The 13871-nt window shown below is 42.3% G+C and overlaps 1 protein-coding gene across 1 annotated transcript; it reads right to left on the reverse strand.

The window, feature by feature from the left end:
• Nucleotides 1–1775: 1775 nt before the first annotated feature.
• PRDX3 (peroxiredoxin 3) lies at nucleotides 1776–10986 on the reverse strand. The gene is made up of 7 exons (XM_036898600.2): nucleotides 10871–10986; nucleotides 9378–9513; nucleotides 6886–7027; nucleotides 6193–6328; nucleotides 5289–5392; nucleotides 2889–3054; nucleotides 1776–2572 (listed from the first exon to the last, which is right to left on the reverse strand). The coding sequence occupies exons 1-7, from the start codon at nucleotides 10904–10906 to the stop codon at nucleotides 2522–2524; spliced, it is 771 nt and encodes a 256-aa protein (XP_036754495.2). The 5' UTR covers nucleotides 10907–10986; the 3' UTR covers nucleotides 1776–2521.
• Nucleotides 10987–13871: the final 2885 nt, after the last annotated feature.

Raw genomic sequence — 13871 nt, forward strand, 5'->3', positions numbered from 1 at the left:
GGACAGTACCCTCGAAAATCCCCTTAATTGCCTTTAAGTCCATTGTACATGGAATAGGAGATTGCCAGGACATAATCTTCATGGCCCAGCGAAAAATGAAAATGTGGTTCCCTTTATTATTAAAAAGATAGAGAATTCCAAAGTCTGCATCAGAGCATTAAACCAAGCCCTCTAAGTGTGGGGTCCTGCCACCAGCCCGTGCAGCTGGCACTTTGTACTGTGCGCTATCTCCCAGCCTGACAGTTTTTCTCCAGCACTGGGGCAAATCCAGTTTTCTGTTAAACAGCTCAAGTAGGGTCCATTGTAAGGAAAAAAATGTGCCTTCCTTCTTCCTGCTGCCACCCTTCCACCCCACCACCCCTGACCCGCATTAGTGGGGATGAGGGGGTATGCGTGTTCCTTGTTTAGGGTGTGCATGAGGTCCTCAGGGGTCCTGAGTTGGGGACCCAGTGTCACCAAGTACTTAGTTGTGTGACCCTGGTCAATATCAATAGGTATATTTACTGTAAAATGATGACAATAACTCTATCAGGGTTTTGTTGAGGATTAAATGATATATAATGCTGGGTCCACTGGAGTGCTGTTTGGGCCATTAACACCCAGCTGGCCTACTCCCTCTTTTGCCTTCCCCTCCAGGAACATGAAACCAGTTCACGGTTTTCTTCAGGCCCATGTGACTCTGCCACTCCTTTTGCTCAGCTCACCTGCCTCACTCTTCTACAGCCTTTGGGTTCATCTCCTCTTGAACTTGGGTTGGATGGGACTGGGCTTGGACTAGGGCCTCTTATAAAGTCAGAAAGAATGTAAAACAAAACAAAAAACAAAGAGTTCATCTCCTCTTCCAGGAAGCCTTCTCTGATGCCCACAGCTGGGTAATGTGCCCTCCTCAGTTGTCACCCTTATGTCCCAGGAATGCATTTATTGCACCATAGTATTTAGCACAGCTGTGATACTCTGTTGGCTCAAGTATGTCACAAATCCAGCCCAGCTGACCACTCTAGATGTTTAGTCTAGTCTTAACTAAGGAGCCAGTGATCCTCTCAGAACAAGTTGACACAACTCTTCTCGAAAACTTCCCAACATTTCCCGTCTCAGAATAGGATCCAAAGTCCTTAGCTTAGCCATAAGACACTCTGGGCTCCCTGTTCTCCTTCCCTATTCCAGTCCAAGCCCAATTTTTGATCCACTCCAAGCCCACTCATACCTCAGGGCCTTTGCACTTGCCAGGACCATGCCTAGAACTTTATCCCCTGAACTTCACTTTCAATACATTTCATCTCCTTTGATCCTCATCAAAACCCTGAGACACGTACAATTATTGCTTTTACTTTACAGGTGGGAAAATAGACCTAGAAAGACTGACTCTCTCTTAAGGCCTTCTCTGGCAACCATATCTAGAACACCTGCAATTCTCTGCTCTAGTTCCTTGTTCCACTTCATTTTCCTCCCAGTCTATGTATTTTATGTTTTTTGATTCCCCCCTCTAGAATGTAGGTATGTGAAGGAAGGAGTCTGTCTTTTTTGTTCATTCTTGTGCTTCAAAAACAGCAGCTGGCATATGGTAGGCATTCAAAGATTTATTGAAATGATGAATGAATGCTTCCAAATCTCTTTTGCTTGGGCTGTGGAGTTCCTTGGGTGTGGAGCCAGCATCTTACTCATCTTCGTGGGCCCTGAGTTAAATACTCAATAAACGCTTGTTGATATAATCAGAAGGAAAACCAGAGCCACACAACATAAGCTGAACCAGCAATTAATGATGTTAAAAATGCAAATATTTTTAAATGTTTATTTATTTTTGTTATACACTTTGCAGGGAGCACTTCAGAAAAAGAATTAAAATGATTTCAAAATGCAATCCCTGGACTCAATAAATATCCTTTATAATTACACAAAATCAGTATCTAGAAATGTATGCATACATCAAGTCAGCTAACAAATAATGTAAGAACTACATAAACTATAAATCTCAGGGATGATAAACATGCACAGTTGTCACTTTGCCACTATTTTTTTTTTAAAAACATGATTCTCACTTTTTCAATCACATATACATCAAGTGCAAGAGTTAGCCTACTGATGCTAACAACTTAAAACTGATCTGTTACAAGAAAATTCAGTTTGATGCAAAGAAACATAAGAACATTTCAGGACCCTTGATCAGAAGCTTTCAACGTTTGTTGTGCTACTCTTGTATACAGAAAGGTTCAAGTAAGGCTAAGAAAGAAGAGTGTTTCCTTTTTCAATTAAAGACATGATCCAAGAAATAGGTGAGCTAGGCATTTTATAAACTAGCTAGCCATCAAAAGTGTACCAATTAAGGACTCCTTATATTAGTAATGAGCCACATTTAAATAGCCTTAGCCAATGTTACAAAAACAAAACATCTGTGATATTTATGACTACAAACATAATTGGGTTTTTGCCTTCTATAAATAATCATCTTTGAAATGCTAAAAGTGAGTTCCAACTGTGGTTCTTTTCTGGTGTGAGAAGCTGCAGGTGCACATGGGATGATCTACTAATGTACTTTCTCAAAGTATTCTTTGGAAGCAGCAGGACTGGGCTTGATCTGAAAATATAAAAACATTTCATTGGGTAACTAACTTTAAGGTAATAGTCTCAAAAGTAAGTTGAAAGCTCTCAACCTTTAACTTTTTAAGGATTCGGCTGTTTCCTTTAAGATACACGGATGAAAGTTACTTTCAAAGCCTGCCTGGTCCACCCACCATCTCTTAGCTGCTTCACCCATTTGCACACTGTCTGCACCCCTGCTCCAAGGGTGGGCATCTTATGTGGCCATTCCAGGCCAGCAGCCCTTCATGCTGAGGACCTGGGACCCTCCACAGCACTGCTGGGGTCCTACCACTTTTGCAAAAGAAACCTACTGTAGGAGAATCCGGAGTCCAGTTTGCTGGGCAGACTTCTCCATGGGTTTCCACAAACTGGAATGCCTTCACCAGGCGGAGGGTCTCTTCCACACTTCGGCCGACTGGGAGATCATTGACACTCAAATGCTTGATGACTCCATTGGGATCAATTATGAAGAGACCTCTGTGTCAGAATTTATCCTCATTAGTACCACAACAGTACAGAACTAGACAAGAGTCTAACTTCTATCCGCTTCTGTCTTTAATTCTCCTTAATAAAGCATTTATTAAGCTCTATCACATGCTTAAAAGTGAGGTTATCATTATATAAAAAACTTTTCATCTCTTATTAATGGTTGATACTTTAACAAAGATGGGACTAAATCAGGCCACCACGGAAACAGGCAGTATAGTCACCTTTACAAATGTAACCTAAAAATATCTAAAAGTTACAGAGAGTATCACAGAGAGTAAAGACTTATTTATGTATTAGTGATTCAACAAGCATTTTGGGGGGATGCTGTATCAAATCTTGCAAAGAAACCATAGGCAATTGGGAAGGGACAGAGATGTGTTTTACCTGTATTTAGTAAATACTTTTGAAATGAGCGAATTCTTGGGTAAATGTGGGGAAATCCAATAGGAAAATCTTTGCATAAAGAATGTACTGGCCTTAAGTGTATGCAGAGCACAAAGCTAAAGGAAAAACCAAGGCTGTCACTCTTTATTACTTGGCAGCAATGTAACGAGATGACCCACTCTGTGGTCTGTGCCCTTCATCTGTACTAGTATTGGTGTTACTATGACAAATTCAGATAATGTTTAATCCACAGGTTTAGCAGTCTTTATTATTATTATTATTATTATTATTTTATTTTTATTAAGGTATCATTGATATATACTCTTATGAAGGTTTCATTTGAAAAACAGTGTGAACTACATTCACCCATATTATCAAGTCCCCCCCATACCTCACTGAAGTCACTGTCCATCAGTGTAGTAAGATGCCAGAGTCACTACTTGTCTTCTCTAACAGTCTGTCTTAAAAGGGTGCGGCATTCCAAGGGCTAATCACTCAGGAAAAAGGTAAGTTAGAGGAAACTCACAAGGTAAAAAGGTGCTTCTCCTTCCCTGGGCCTGGCCCTTGGGGGTCTAGGCTCTATGGCTTGATGGGTCCTGGTGCATGCTCCTGGAGAGCGGGGCCACACTGGAGTCCACAGTGTAGACGCAGACAGAGCTAGGATGGAGCAGGCCCACAGACTCCGGAAAGAAAGCCTGATCTTACAAGTCAGTCTATACTCCTTGCCCTTGTCAATCCTAATACTGAAACCAGCAGGGAGGTAACTGCAAAATTAGTAGGACTCTTCAGAGAAGGAAATCCTGGGAGGAAAAAGCCAACACTCTTCTTTTCCTTTTTCTGTCAACTCATCAAAGCTTGGCTTTAGTTTACTAAAGGAAAACAGTAATCTCCTTGGAGTTAAAAAGGCCTAAGCCCTAAGGTGACTTCCAGAGCTAAAACTTCAGGTGTAACCCAAAAGGAAAGGACAGAAGACAGTTACAAGACAGGGCAGGTGAACAGGTTCAAGCTGGCTCCAGCAAAACTGTGAGGCACAGCAAAGTGAGGTCCTCACCTACTTCTGGAGGTAAAGTGCTTCCCAATCCTTCCAGGCAGTGGCCATCAAGATGCCAGTTCTAAGGTCTAAAATCTCATCCTTCCCAGGAAGGTTGCATTTGAATATATTACACAGACACAGGAACACAGACAGAAAGTTTTCATAGTCAAGGGAATAAAGGTCTAACCACAAAATGAATGAGGACAGGTATGAAATTCTGGAACAGCGGGTCCTAGCAGCTACCAGGACCTGTGCTAAACACGTTAGCTGCCTCACCATACTGAGTCCTCACAACCAACTTGGGGGGTACGGTCTCATTTTAGTTACAGAAAACCTGGGACACAAAGAGGTTAAATTACATGCCCAAAATTATACAGCTATTAGGTAGCTGCATTTACCAAGAAAAAAAAAAAATCAAACTCTGGTCTGATTTATACAAGATCTCACCTATTCTACGATACCAACTCCTCCCCTGCTAGTACCCCCTTCTCCAACATGCCAGGAGTGTGTTCCCCATAAAAGTGGCTCCCAGACAGTTAGGGAGTAGGGCAGTGCAGAGATGCAAAGATGCAACATCCACCTTCAGAAAGAGATACCGGTGGCGCAGCGGGCAGACACATCCTGGCCATTTCTGAAAGACTGCCAACCCTCACAGGATGCACTCAGCAGTGCTTACTACGAGGCTAACTTTAACGATTTGGAGTTTTCAAAATGTTTTGTCCAAGGTCTCTATAAAACTACAAAGCAGCAGGATGACGCTGAATAGGAAAAACAATTTTAAGGTCACAAGGAACAGGGATCTTACCTCAGAGCAACACCAGGACTTTCTAACAGCACACCATAGTCTCGGGAAATCTGCTTAGTCAAGTCTGACAGGAGTGCGATGTTCATGTGGCCCAAACCGCCAGTCTAATGAAAATGCAAACATGAGGGGCTGTCATACTGTGCGCTCTCACAGCCTTCTTGGCTGGGTGCCCTGATGTTTGAGATAAACACTAGTGGCAGTTAGGTAGCAGGAACTGAGCTCCGATGATGGGTCAAGCCCTGCTCTAAGTCACTCATTTCCTCCCTCCTCCCAACCATCCTGGAGTAGACACTGTTATCGTCACCATTTTACAGAAGAGGAAGCTGAGGCACACAAAGGTTAAGTAACTTGCTCCAGGTCACAGCTAGAAAGCGACAGACACAAGATTTAAACCCAGCTAATACTATATACCTTTATTTTCCTAATTCCTGAAGTATTCTTTTAGTTGAAGATTAATTTCTGAAGCATAAAAATGGAAAAGTAATTTTAAAAATACATCAGATGATTTGATATTGATAGTCCAGCAGCATAGCTAGAAATTTTGGTTCTCCTAAGCAAATTTTTAGGCAAGAACACTGACCATGTAAACAGTGAAATCAGAGAATCTAAGTGCCATCCCACAAGCCATGTGGGATACGTGGGGTCTACGGGATAACGGCAAGAGGGGAGGCAGAGGACCCAGCTGTGCCCCTGCCCTGCCGAGCCTGCTCTCCTTGGAAAATACAAGTCAGTGGAGCATAAATACAGGCAATGTCAAGAGAGAGGTGGACAGAGTTGAACAGGATTTACCTATAAATAGCCTCTTCCAGACTAATCATGCTTTACCCACTTCTTGATTAGCCTTTTATGGGATCTTTTCAGTTTTTTTAAATCCTCAGTACAAACGCAGGGTGAATGCTTATACCTTCCTTGGTGTGTTTATCCAGGCAAGATGGCTGAAATGGGAATCCACGGAAACTGCAACAACTTCACAGTTCACATCGTGAAATTCCTTGGCTTTGTTGCTAAAAGCAACAATTTCTGTAGGACACACGAAGGTGCTAGAAAAAAAGGGCAGAAATACTCATCAGAGAATTTTAAAACAAGGATTTGAAATATGAACAACAAGTGATCTAAAAACTAGTTCCATTTCTTACAGGTGCAAAGGGCAAAATGGTTAACCATCCTTACTGGACTCACCTTTATTAAAAAATGGGTGGACGGGGGAAGGAAAAGAGGCACATTCTAAGAATAAATAAAAGATTTATTTAACTGAATAGCTTTATGAGGTAACTCATTTTCTTTATTTCTCCCATTTTTACCCTGACCAGTGAAAACTTCCTTAGACTGGCTCACGGGAACCACTGCTCCTGGACCGGTAACACAGCCATATTCAAATCCCATCTCATTGAAAATAATGCCACTCCAGCCTCTAAATTTATCACTTGCAAATTAGCTACAGATGCAAGCTGTGCTCAACAAGGGCATCAGTGATGAAGGGCCTCAAAGACCCTTCCCTTGGCGAGAAGAGCACATGGAAACAGGCACTATCAGCGTGAAGCAGGGAACCTCGCTTGCTCTCAGAATGACATCAAGGCATCGTAGAAATTACACTTACAAATCCAAAGGATAGAAGAAGAGCACCAAATATTTCCCCTTAAAGTCATCAAGGTTTATTTCTTTGAACTCTCCGTTGACGACGGCTGTACCCTTAAAATAGGGTGCGTGCTGGGTGACGGCAGGGGCGCGGCATGAGGAGCCTGAAAAACCCACACGCACACAGTTCATCATCTGGTAAGCCGGGCATCGGTTTCACCTCATTTAAATCTCTCCCAGTAATTAACTAGTAGTATAAATTAAAAGTTCAGTTCAATTGTACATCTTAGGTTAATTTTTTTTTCCTTCTACAGTTCCAGCCTGCACATAAATTATAGTGACTAAAAAGATGACAGAAAATGGTAGGGATGGAATGAAGGAAGACGTGAGACTGGATGTGGATTCTAAATATGGTTCCGATCTTGCCAAGTCCAGATGGGACAGGGCACAGATGTGGAGGAAGGAACAGGGCAGGTGTGGGGCACAGCCCGTGGCACAGTTTAATCAGAACAGAGAGAGCTGGTGTGTGGGGGGAGGCAGAAGAACAGGAGACAAAGGAAGAATGGTCCAAGGCCATGTGGTGAGGGCCCTTCAACCTGAGGCTGATGAGCTTGTTGTAAAGCGATAAAGGAGCCGCCGGAAGTTTTCATGTAAGAGTTGGACGATGATGAGTCAGCTGTTTTTAAGGAGGACAGTCTGGCAGCAGAGGGTGCGGAGCAGGAGGGGAGACTGATACTAGGAAGGGATTTCGGTTGGCTAAGTGCATAGTGTGGAAGGGAGCGGAGTAGGAAAGAGGACAAGAAGGAAGGGAAGGATACAGGATGTGTCAGAGCCGGCGAGAACTCGCTTCTACCCGAGAACTCGGGACAAAGGAGATCATGTGTCAAAATGCCTGGGCTTCAGGAACAGGAGCTGCTGGGAGTGTAAGTTTGAGATAGATGACTAGGAAGTTTTTAATTTGTGGCATCAAATCACTATTTACAATTTTTTTAAAGCTCCAGGGTAGAAAAACTGCAACTTTTTAGGACATTTCACCCACAAACAAAGGTTTTGCTCAAGTATATGCCCCAAACCGTTACATGTTAAATACATGGTTTTTGAAAGGTGGGACAAATCTAAAGGAGGCATTTTCAAATACCATTCCTTATCTACAGCTGATTGTAGCAAAGTCCACATTCCAGAAAATAGGTGTACATCTCAAGAAACAGCTATGCTCATTTGGATCACAGACGAGTCCTACGTCATACATGGCAGACGAGCTGGCACACAGGACTAAATGCAAAAGCCTCAGTTCCTGACAGGCTGCCCGCCACTCCCAGTTATCTCACACCCGCTCATACACAGTGGGCCCAGAAAGCAGCTTGTTCCTCAACACAGAGGACTGAAACCCCCTAATAACCAATAGGAAATGTGACAGAGGGCACTCTGCCTCTGTAATTCTCAACCCTGGCTGCACACTAGAAACTTCATGAGCTTTTAAAAAACACTAATAAAGGTATTAAAAGTTATAATCTTCTAGTTATACAAAATCCCTGACTCAAAAAGATATATGCACCATGTTTATCCCTGCACTATTTGCAACAGCCAAGTTACGAAAACAACCTAAGTGTCCATCAGTAGATGAATGGATAAAGAAGTGGTACATATGCACAATGGAATATTACTCAGACATAAAAAGAAATCTTGCCATTTGCAACAACATGGATGGATCTAGAGGCTATTATGCTCAGTGAAATAAGCCAGGTGGAGAAAGACAAATACCATATGATTTCGCTCCTTTGTGGAGTATAAAAACAAAGCAAAACAGAAGGAACAAAATAGCAGCAGATTCAGACACTGAGAAGTGACTACTGGTTATCAAAGGGGAAGAGTTGGGGCAGGTTTGGGGGGGTTGCATGAGGGAGATAGAAGGACACAATCATTAGCAATCACAAAATAAGTTGGTCACAGGGACAGGACAGCATGAAGAATACAGTCAGTGATTCTGTAACATCTTTCTATGTTGATAGATAGTAACGGCACAAGAGTGGGTGAGGATTTAATTACATGGGTAACTGTTGAACGACTGTGTTGTCCATTTGCAACCAACATAAGATTATGTATCAATGATACTTCATTAAAAAAAAAATCTTCTGAAGTAAATAAGGACCACTAGGGGGATGCAATGTACAGCATAGGGAATATAGTTAATAATAGTGTAACAACTTGGTATGGTGACAGATGGTAGCTAGATGTATCATGATGACTTCATACTGTATATAAATCATTATGTCATACACCTAAAACTAATATAATATTCTATGCCAACTACCCTTCAATTAAAAAAAAAAAATACTGATGTCTTGGTCTCACTTGAGAGATTGACTTAATTTGTCTTGGGTGGGGGTTATTGGGGCAGTATAGTTTTAAAAGCTCCCCAGGTGAGCCTAATACATAGGCAGGATTCAGAGCTCCTGTCCAGAAATAATTACTCATATTTCCGTGACTGAGGTCAAACCAAGGCATAACACTTACTGGTGCTAAAGGCGAATTTTGCTTGACCATAACCAGACCACAATACATTGGTCAAGCATGTTCTTTGAGAAGCAGCAGGCCTAAGGGTTGCAGAGGCAGAGATGCCCCAAGGAAAGGCGCTGACATGTCGGGCAACCTGGAAAGAGAAACATTATATATTACAAAGTAGTCCCAGAATGGCAGACAAAGGCTGCCCTGCTGAAAGGGCATCAAGCCAATGGCAGCCTCAGCTCTCCTTGCTCCTGTGAACCAAATTCCAGACCCCACACTCTAGGAGTATGGTTTCAGTCTCCATGTTCTCAACATTCCCTTCTGCTTCCTCCTCCTTCACCACTACAGGGGGCAGGAGTATGGGGAGACCGTTGGTCCAAGGCTACTGTGTTGCAGTTACATAGGATGAGCCAGTCCAGGGATCTAAGGTACATGCGGGGTAACTATACTTAATAGTAATACCACATTGAACACTGGGAATATGCTGAACATAGGTTTCAGGGGCACGCATTACATACACAAACAGGTAACTATGTGAGGAGATACATTAATTAGCTTGACTGTAGTAATGATTTATCACATATATGTATCTCAAATTATCACGTTGTACACCTTAAATAGAATTTTTATTTAAAATTATCGTTTTTTTAAAGGACTGCAAAGTGGAGAATTAAATGGCCATAAAGTCCCCATGCTCGTAAGAGCAACACAAAACGTTCAACAACCAAGCGGCCTTGGCCAGGCGCCACGTAGTTAAGCCCTTTACCAGCACCATCTGCTGAGCATGTTCCACTATGCCAAGGTTTCCTTAGAAAAGACAAGGCCCTTCCAGCCCCACAGACAAAAAAACAAGTAGAGCAAAGTTCAGCCTCTGGGAAAGTTTGGACAGTGCTCAAGGAAAATGTTTGCTCAACTATAGAATTCAGCATGACTCAGGAAGAAGAAAGAGCCCGCGTTGAATCCCGCCAGGAGAAAGGGGAAGGGTGGGTAGCAAGAGGTACGCGGCTTTGCCAGGAGAAAAACGCGGGGACAGATCTGGGGAGTGGGAGGAGAACAATGCCTTTTGCACTTTAGCACTTTGATTTCCACCGTCATTTAGTGGATGCTCATAGCAATGCCTTGATGTAGGCATCATTTTTTCTACCTTATTTTTTCTACCTTAAAGTGAGAAAAGTAAACAGGTTCAAAAAGGCGAAAGTCACTTGTCCAAGGTCTCAGAGTCGGTTACAGAACCAGGGCCAGGTACGTAAGTGAAGGGAGGGCCGGGGACCCGAGACTGGGGGTTTATAAGGGTCAGGAAAGGGGACGGCGAGCCGTGGGGAAAGAGCGGGTTCTGCGCAGGCGCAGGGAGGCCTCCTTAGAGAACGGCGCCTGTTACCCGCTGATGCCTCCAGGAAGGGCGAAAGGACCCCAGACTGCAGGGAGAGGGACTCTGCCTGGGAAGCACGTTTTCGAAGCCACCGCAGTGTCTCCACTCCTGTCCCCAGCCGGCAGCCACTCACCGAAGCCCGGAACAACCTTCCCGCCGCAACCGCCATCTTCAGTGCGCGCGGTAGTCGCCGGGGCCGCGGAAAAGCGAGGGGGCGGGGCCTGTGGCAAGGGGCGTGGTCTCTGGCGGAGAGGGGCGGGGCGGGGCTTGGAAGAGCCGCAGCCTCCCGCCTTTTGGGGACCCTAGGCTGTAACCGTCCCTCTTGGGTCCGTCAGCCCGGATTCTGAGGGGGAATTTTCCGTTATGGCTTCTGAGTAGCTGAATGCTTGGGACAGCAACACTGTCTCCAATGTCACTACAAACTAAAGAGGAGTAATCCAGGTGGGGAGCTAACTGTTTATTTCTCTATTTGCTACTGATCTTTTGTTAACCCATATGGATTACTATTTCTACCTGTTCTGTGAAAGGATCTCTTTCCTATTTCGGCCTCAGGTGGAGCCTTCTGGCTTCTGCATGCGATGGAATTAATTTTAATGTCATTTTAGTTCGTTAATAAACTGTGGGTCAGACGCATCAAGGTTTCGGTGTCCTAAAAACCTTTGGGATGGTGTGTGGGCTTCCATTTTGGCCTCTCATCCCCAAATTGGGAGAACTGGGACAAGTTTAACGTTTGTTTTATGTTGACTAGAAAGCCATGTGCTCAGAGGTGAACATAATACTTTGAAGCAAGGTCCTATGCCCTTAAAGTAAACAGCCTTGACGAGAGTATTCTCCAAATACCAGTCATTTCTTACGAACTCAGTTTCTTGAGTCTACATATCACCTGCATGTTATCTTTACTATTTTCTGTTGATTCATGTTGTAAAAACTTACATTAATTTATTTGAAAGACAATGTTAACTTAAACGGAAAAACCTTATGACTTGCTGTAAATAGAAAGCAATTAAACTACTCTAGAACAGTGTTATTAAGTATCAGTTGGATACATTGTTGAAAGTCTGAAACTTTGTTAAAAAGGGAGACTAAGAGATGGTTAGCAACATCTTAGTGTTACATGAGACTTCTCTTTGATGTTATCAGAAGGATTTAAAGAGCATTAAAATGACAATTTTCTCACTTGGGGACTTGGTGTTATTTCACTCCCTACCATCACCACTAGGACAGCCCTGCCTACCAGTCCCATGCTTTGTGAAGAATTGCCTTAGAAGCAACAGGTGAGACTATAAAGCAGTCTGACCATTTTGGAAAATTCTGTGTATTTAACTGCATATAAAGATGAATATATGACTCAAAGAATTCCAGTTGTAAGTATATACCCAAAAGATATGAGTACCTCAGTTTATCAAAAGAGGCCAAAATGTTCATAGAAATGCTATTATAGTGGCACAATGATGAAACTATCTGAATGCCTATCAATCATTGATGGATGAAATTGTAATAGTGTTAACACTGTACAGCAGTAAGAATGAATGAGCTGCCACAATGTGGGGAAGTCTTGAATGTAACACTGAGTAAAAGAATCCAGAGATGAAAAGGTAGACACTGTGTGATTCCATTTATATGAAGTTTAAAAACAGGAAAAACTAATGTACAGTTGACCCTGAACAACACGGGTTTGAAAAGCACAGGTCCATTTATGTGCATATTTCTTTATTAAAGTACCATTGATATATAATCTTATGTTAGTTTCAAATATACAACACAGTGGTTCAACAGTTACCCTCATATTATTAAATCCTCACCCCTCTATCAATGTAGTAAGATGTTACAGAGTCATTAGCTATATTCTCCATGCTGTACTACCATCCCTGTGACCAGCTTACATTGTGACTGCAAATTATTGTGTCCCTTTATCTCCTGCACCCTCCCCACCCCTCACCCGCCCCAGCCCCTCTCCCTTTGTAACCACTAGTCCTTTCTTGGTGTCTATGAGTCCACTGCTATTTTGTTCCTTCTGTTTTGCTTTTTTTTTATACTCCACAAATAAATCACATGATATTTGTCTTTCTCCACTTGGCTTATTTCACTGAACATAATACCCTCTAGATCCATCCATGTTGTTACAAATGTCAGGATTTCTTTTCTTTTTATGGCTGAATAATGTACCACTGTGTATAAGTACCACCTCTTCTTTATCCGGTCATCTACTGATGGACACTTAGGTTGCTTCCAAATCTTGGCTATTGCAAATAGTGCTGCAATAAACATAGGGGTGCCTGTGTCTTTTTGAATCAGGGATTTTGTTTTCTTTGGGTAAATTCCTAGGAATGGAATACTGGGTCAAATGGTATTTCTATTTTTAATTTTTTGAGGAACTGCTTTCCACAGAGACTGCACCAATTTACATTCCCACCAGCAGTGTAGGAGGATTCCATTTCTCTGTATATCCTTGCCAGCATTTGTTATTGTCTTTTGGATAGTGATCATCCTGTGAGGTTATATCTGTGGTTTTAATTTGCATTTCCCTGATGATTAGAGATGTGGAGCATCTTTTCATGTACCTGTCGGCCATCTGTATTTCTTCTTTGGAGAAGTGTCTGTTCAGGTCCTCCACTCATTTTTTAATCAGGTTATTTGTTTTTCGGGTGTTGAGACATGTGAGTTCTTTATATATTTTGGATGCTAATCCTTAATCATATAAGTCATATAGCTAATGACTCTGTAACATCTTAATACATTTACAAATATATTCTCCCATACTGTGGGATGCCTTTTTGTTCTGCTGATGGTGTCCTTTGATGTACAGAAGCTTTTTATTTTGATAGCGTCCTACTTGTTCACTTTTCATTTTGTTTCCTTGCCCAAGGAGATGTGTTCAGGAAAAAATTGCTCATGCTTATATTCAAGAGATTTTTGCCTATGTTTTCTTCTAATAGTTTTATGGTTTCAGACTTACATTCAGGTCTTTGATCCATTTTGAGTTTACTTTTGTGTATGGAGTTAAGCAATAATCCAGTTTCATTCTCTTACATGTAGCTGTCCGGTTTTCCCAGCACTGGTTGTTGAAGAGACTGTCTTTTTCCCATTGTATATCCATGGCTTCTTTATCGTATATTGACCATATATGTGTGGCT

The sequence above is a fragment of the Manis pentadactyla genome, chromosome 8 (genome assembly GCF_030020395.1).
Source record: "Manis pentadactyla isolate mManPen7 chromosome 8, mManPen7.hap1, whole genome shotgun sequence".
Taxonomy (NCBI): domain Eukaryota; kingdom Metazoa; phylum Chordata; class Mammalia; order Pholidota; family Manidae; genus Manis; species Manis pentadactyla.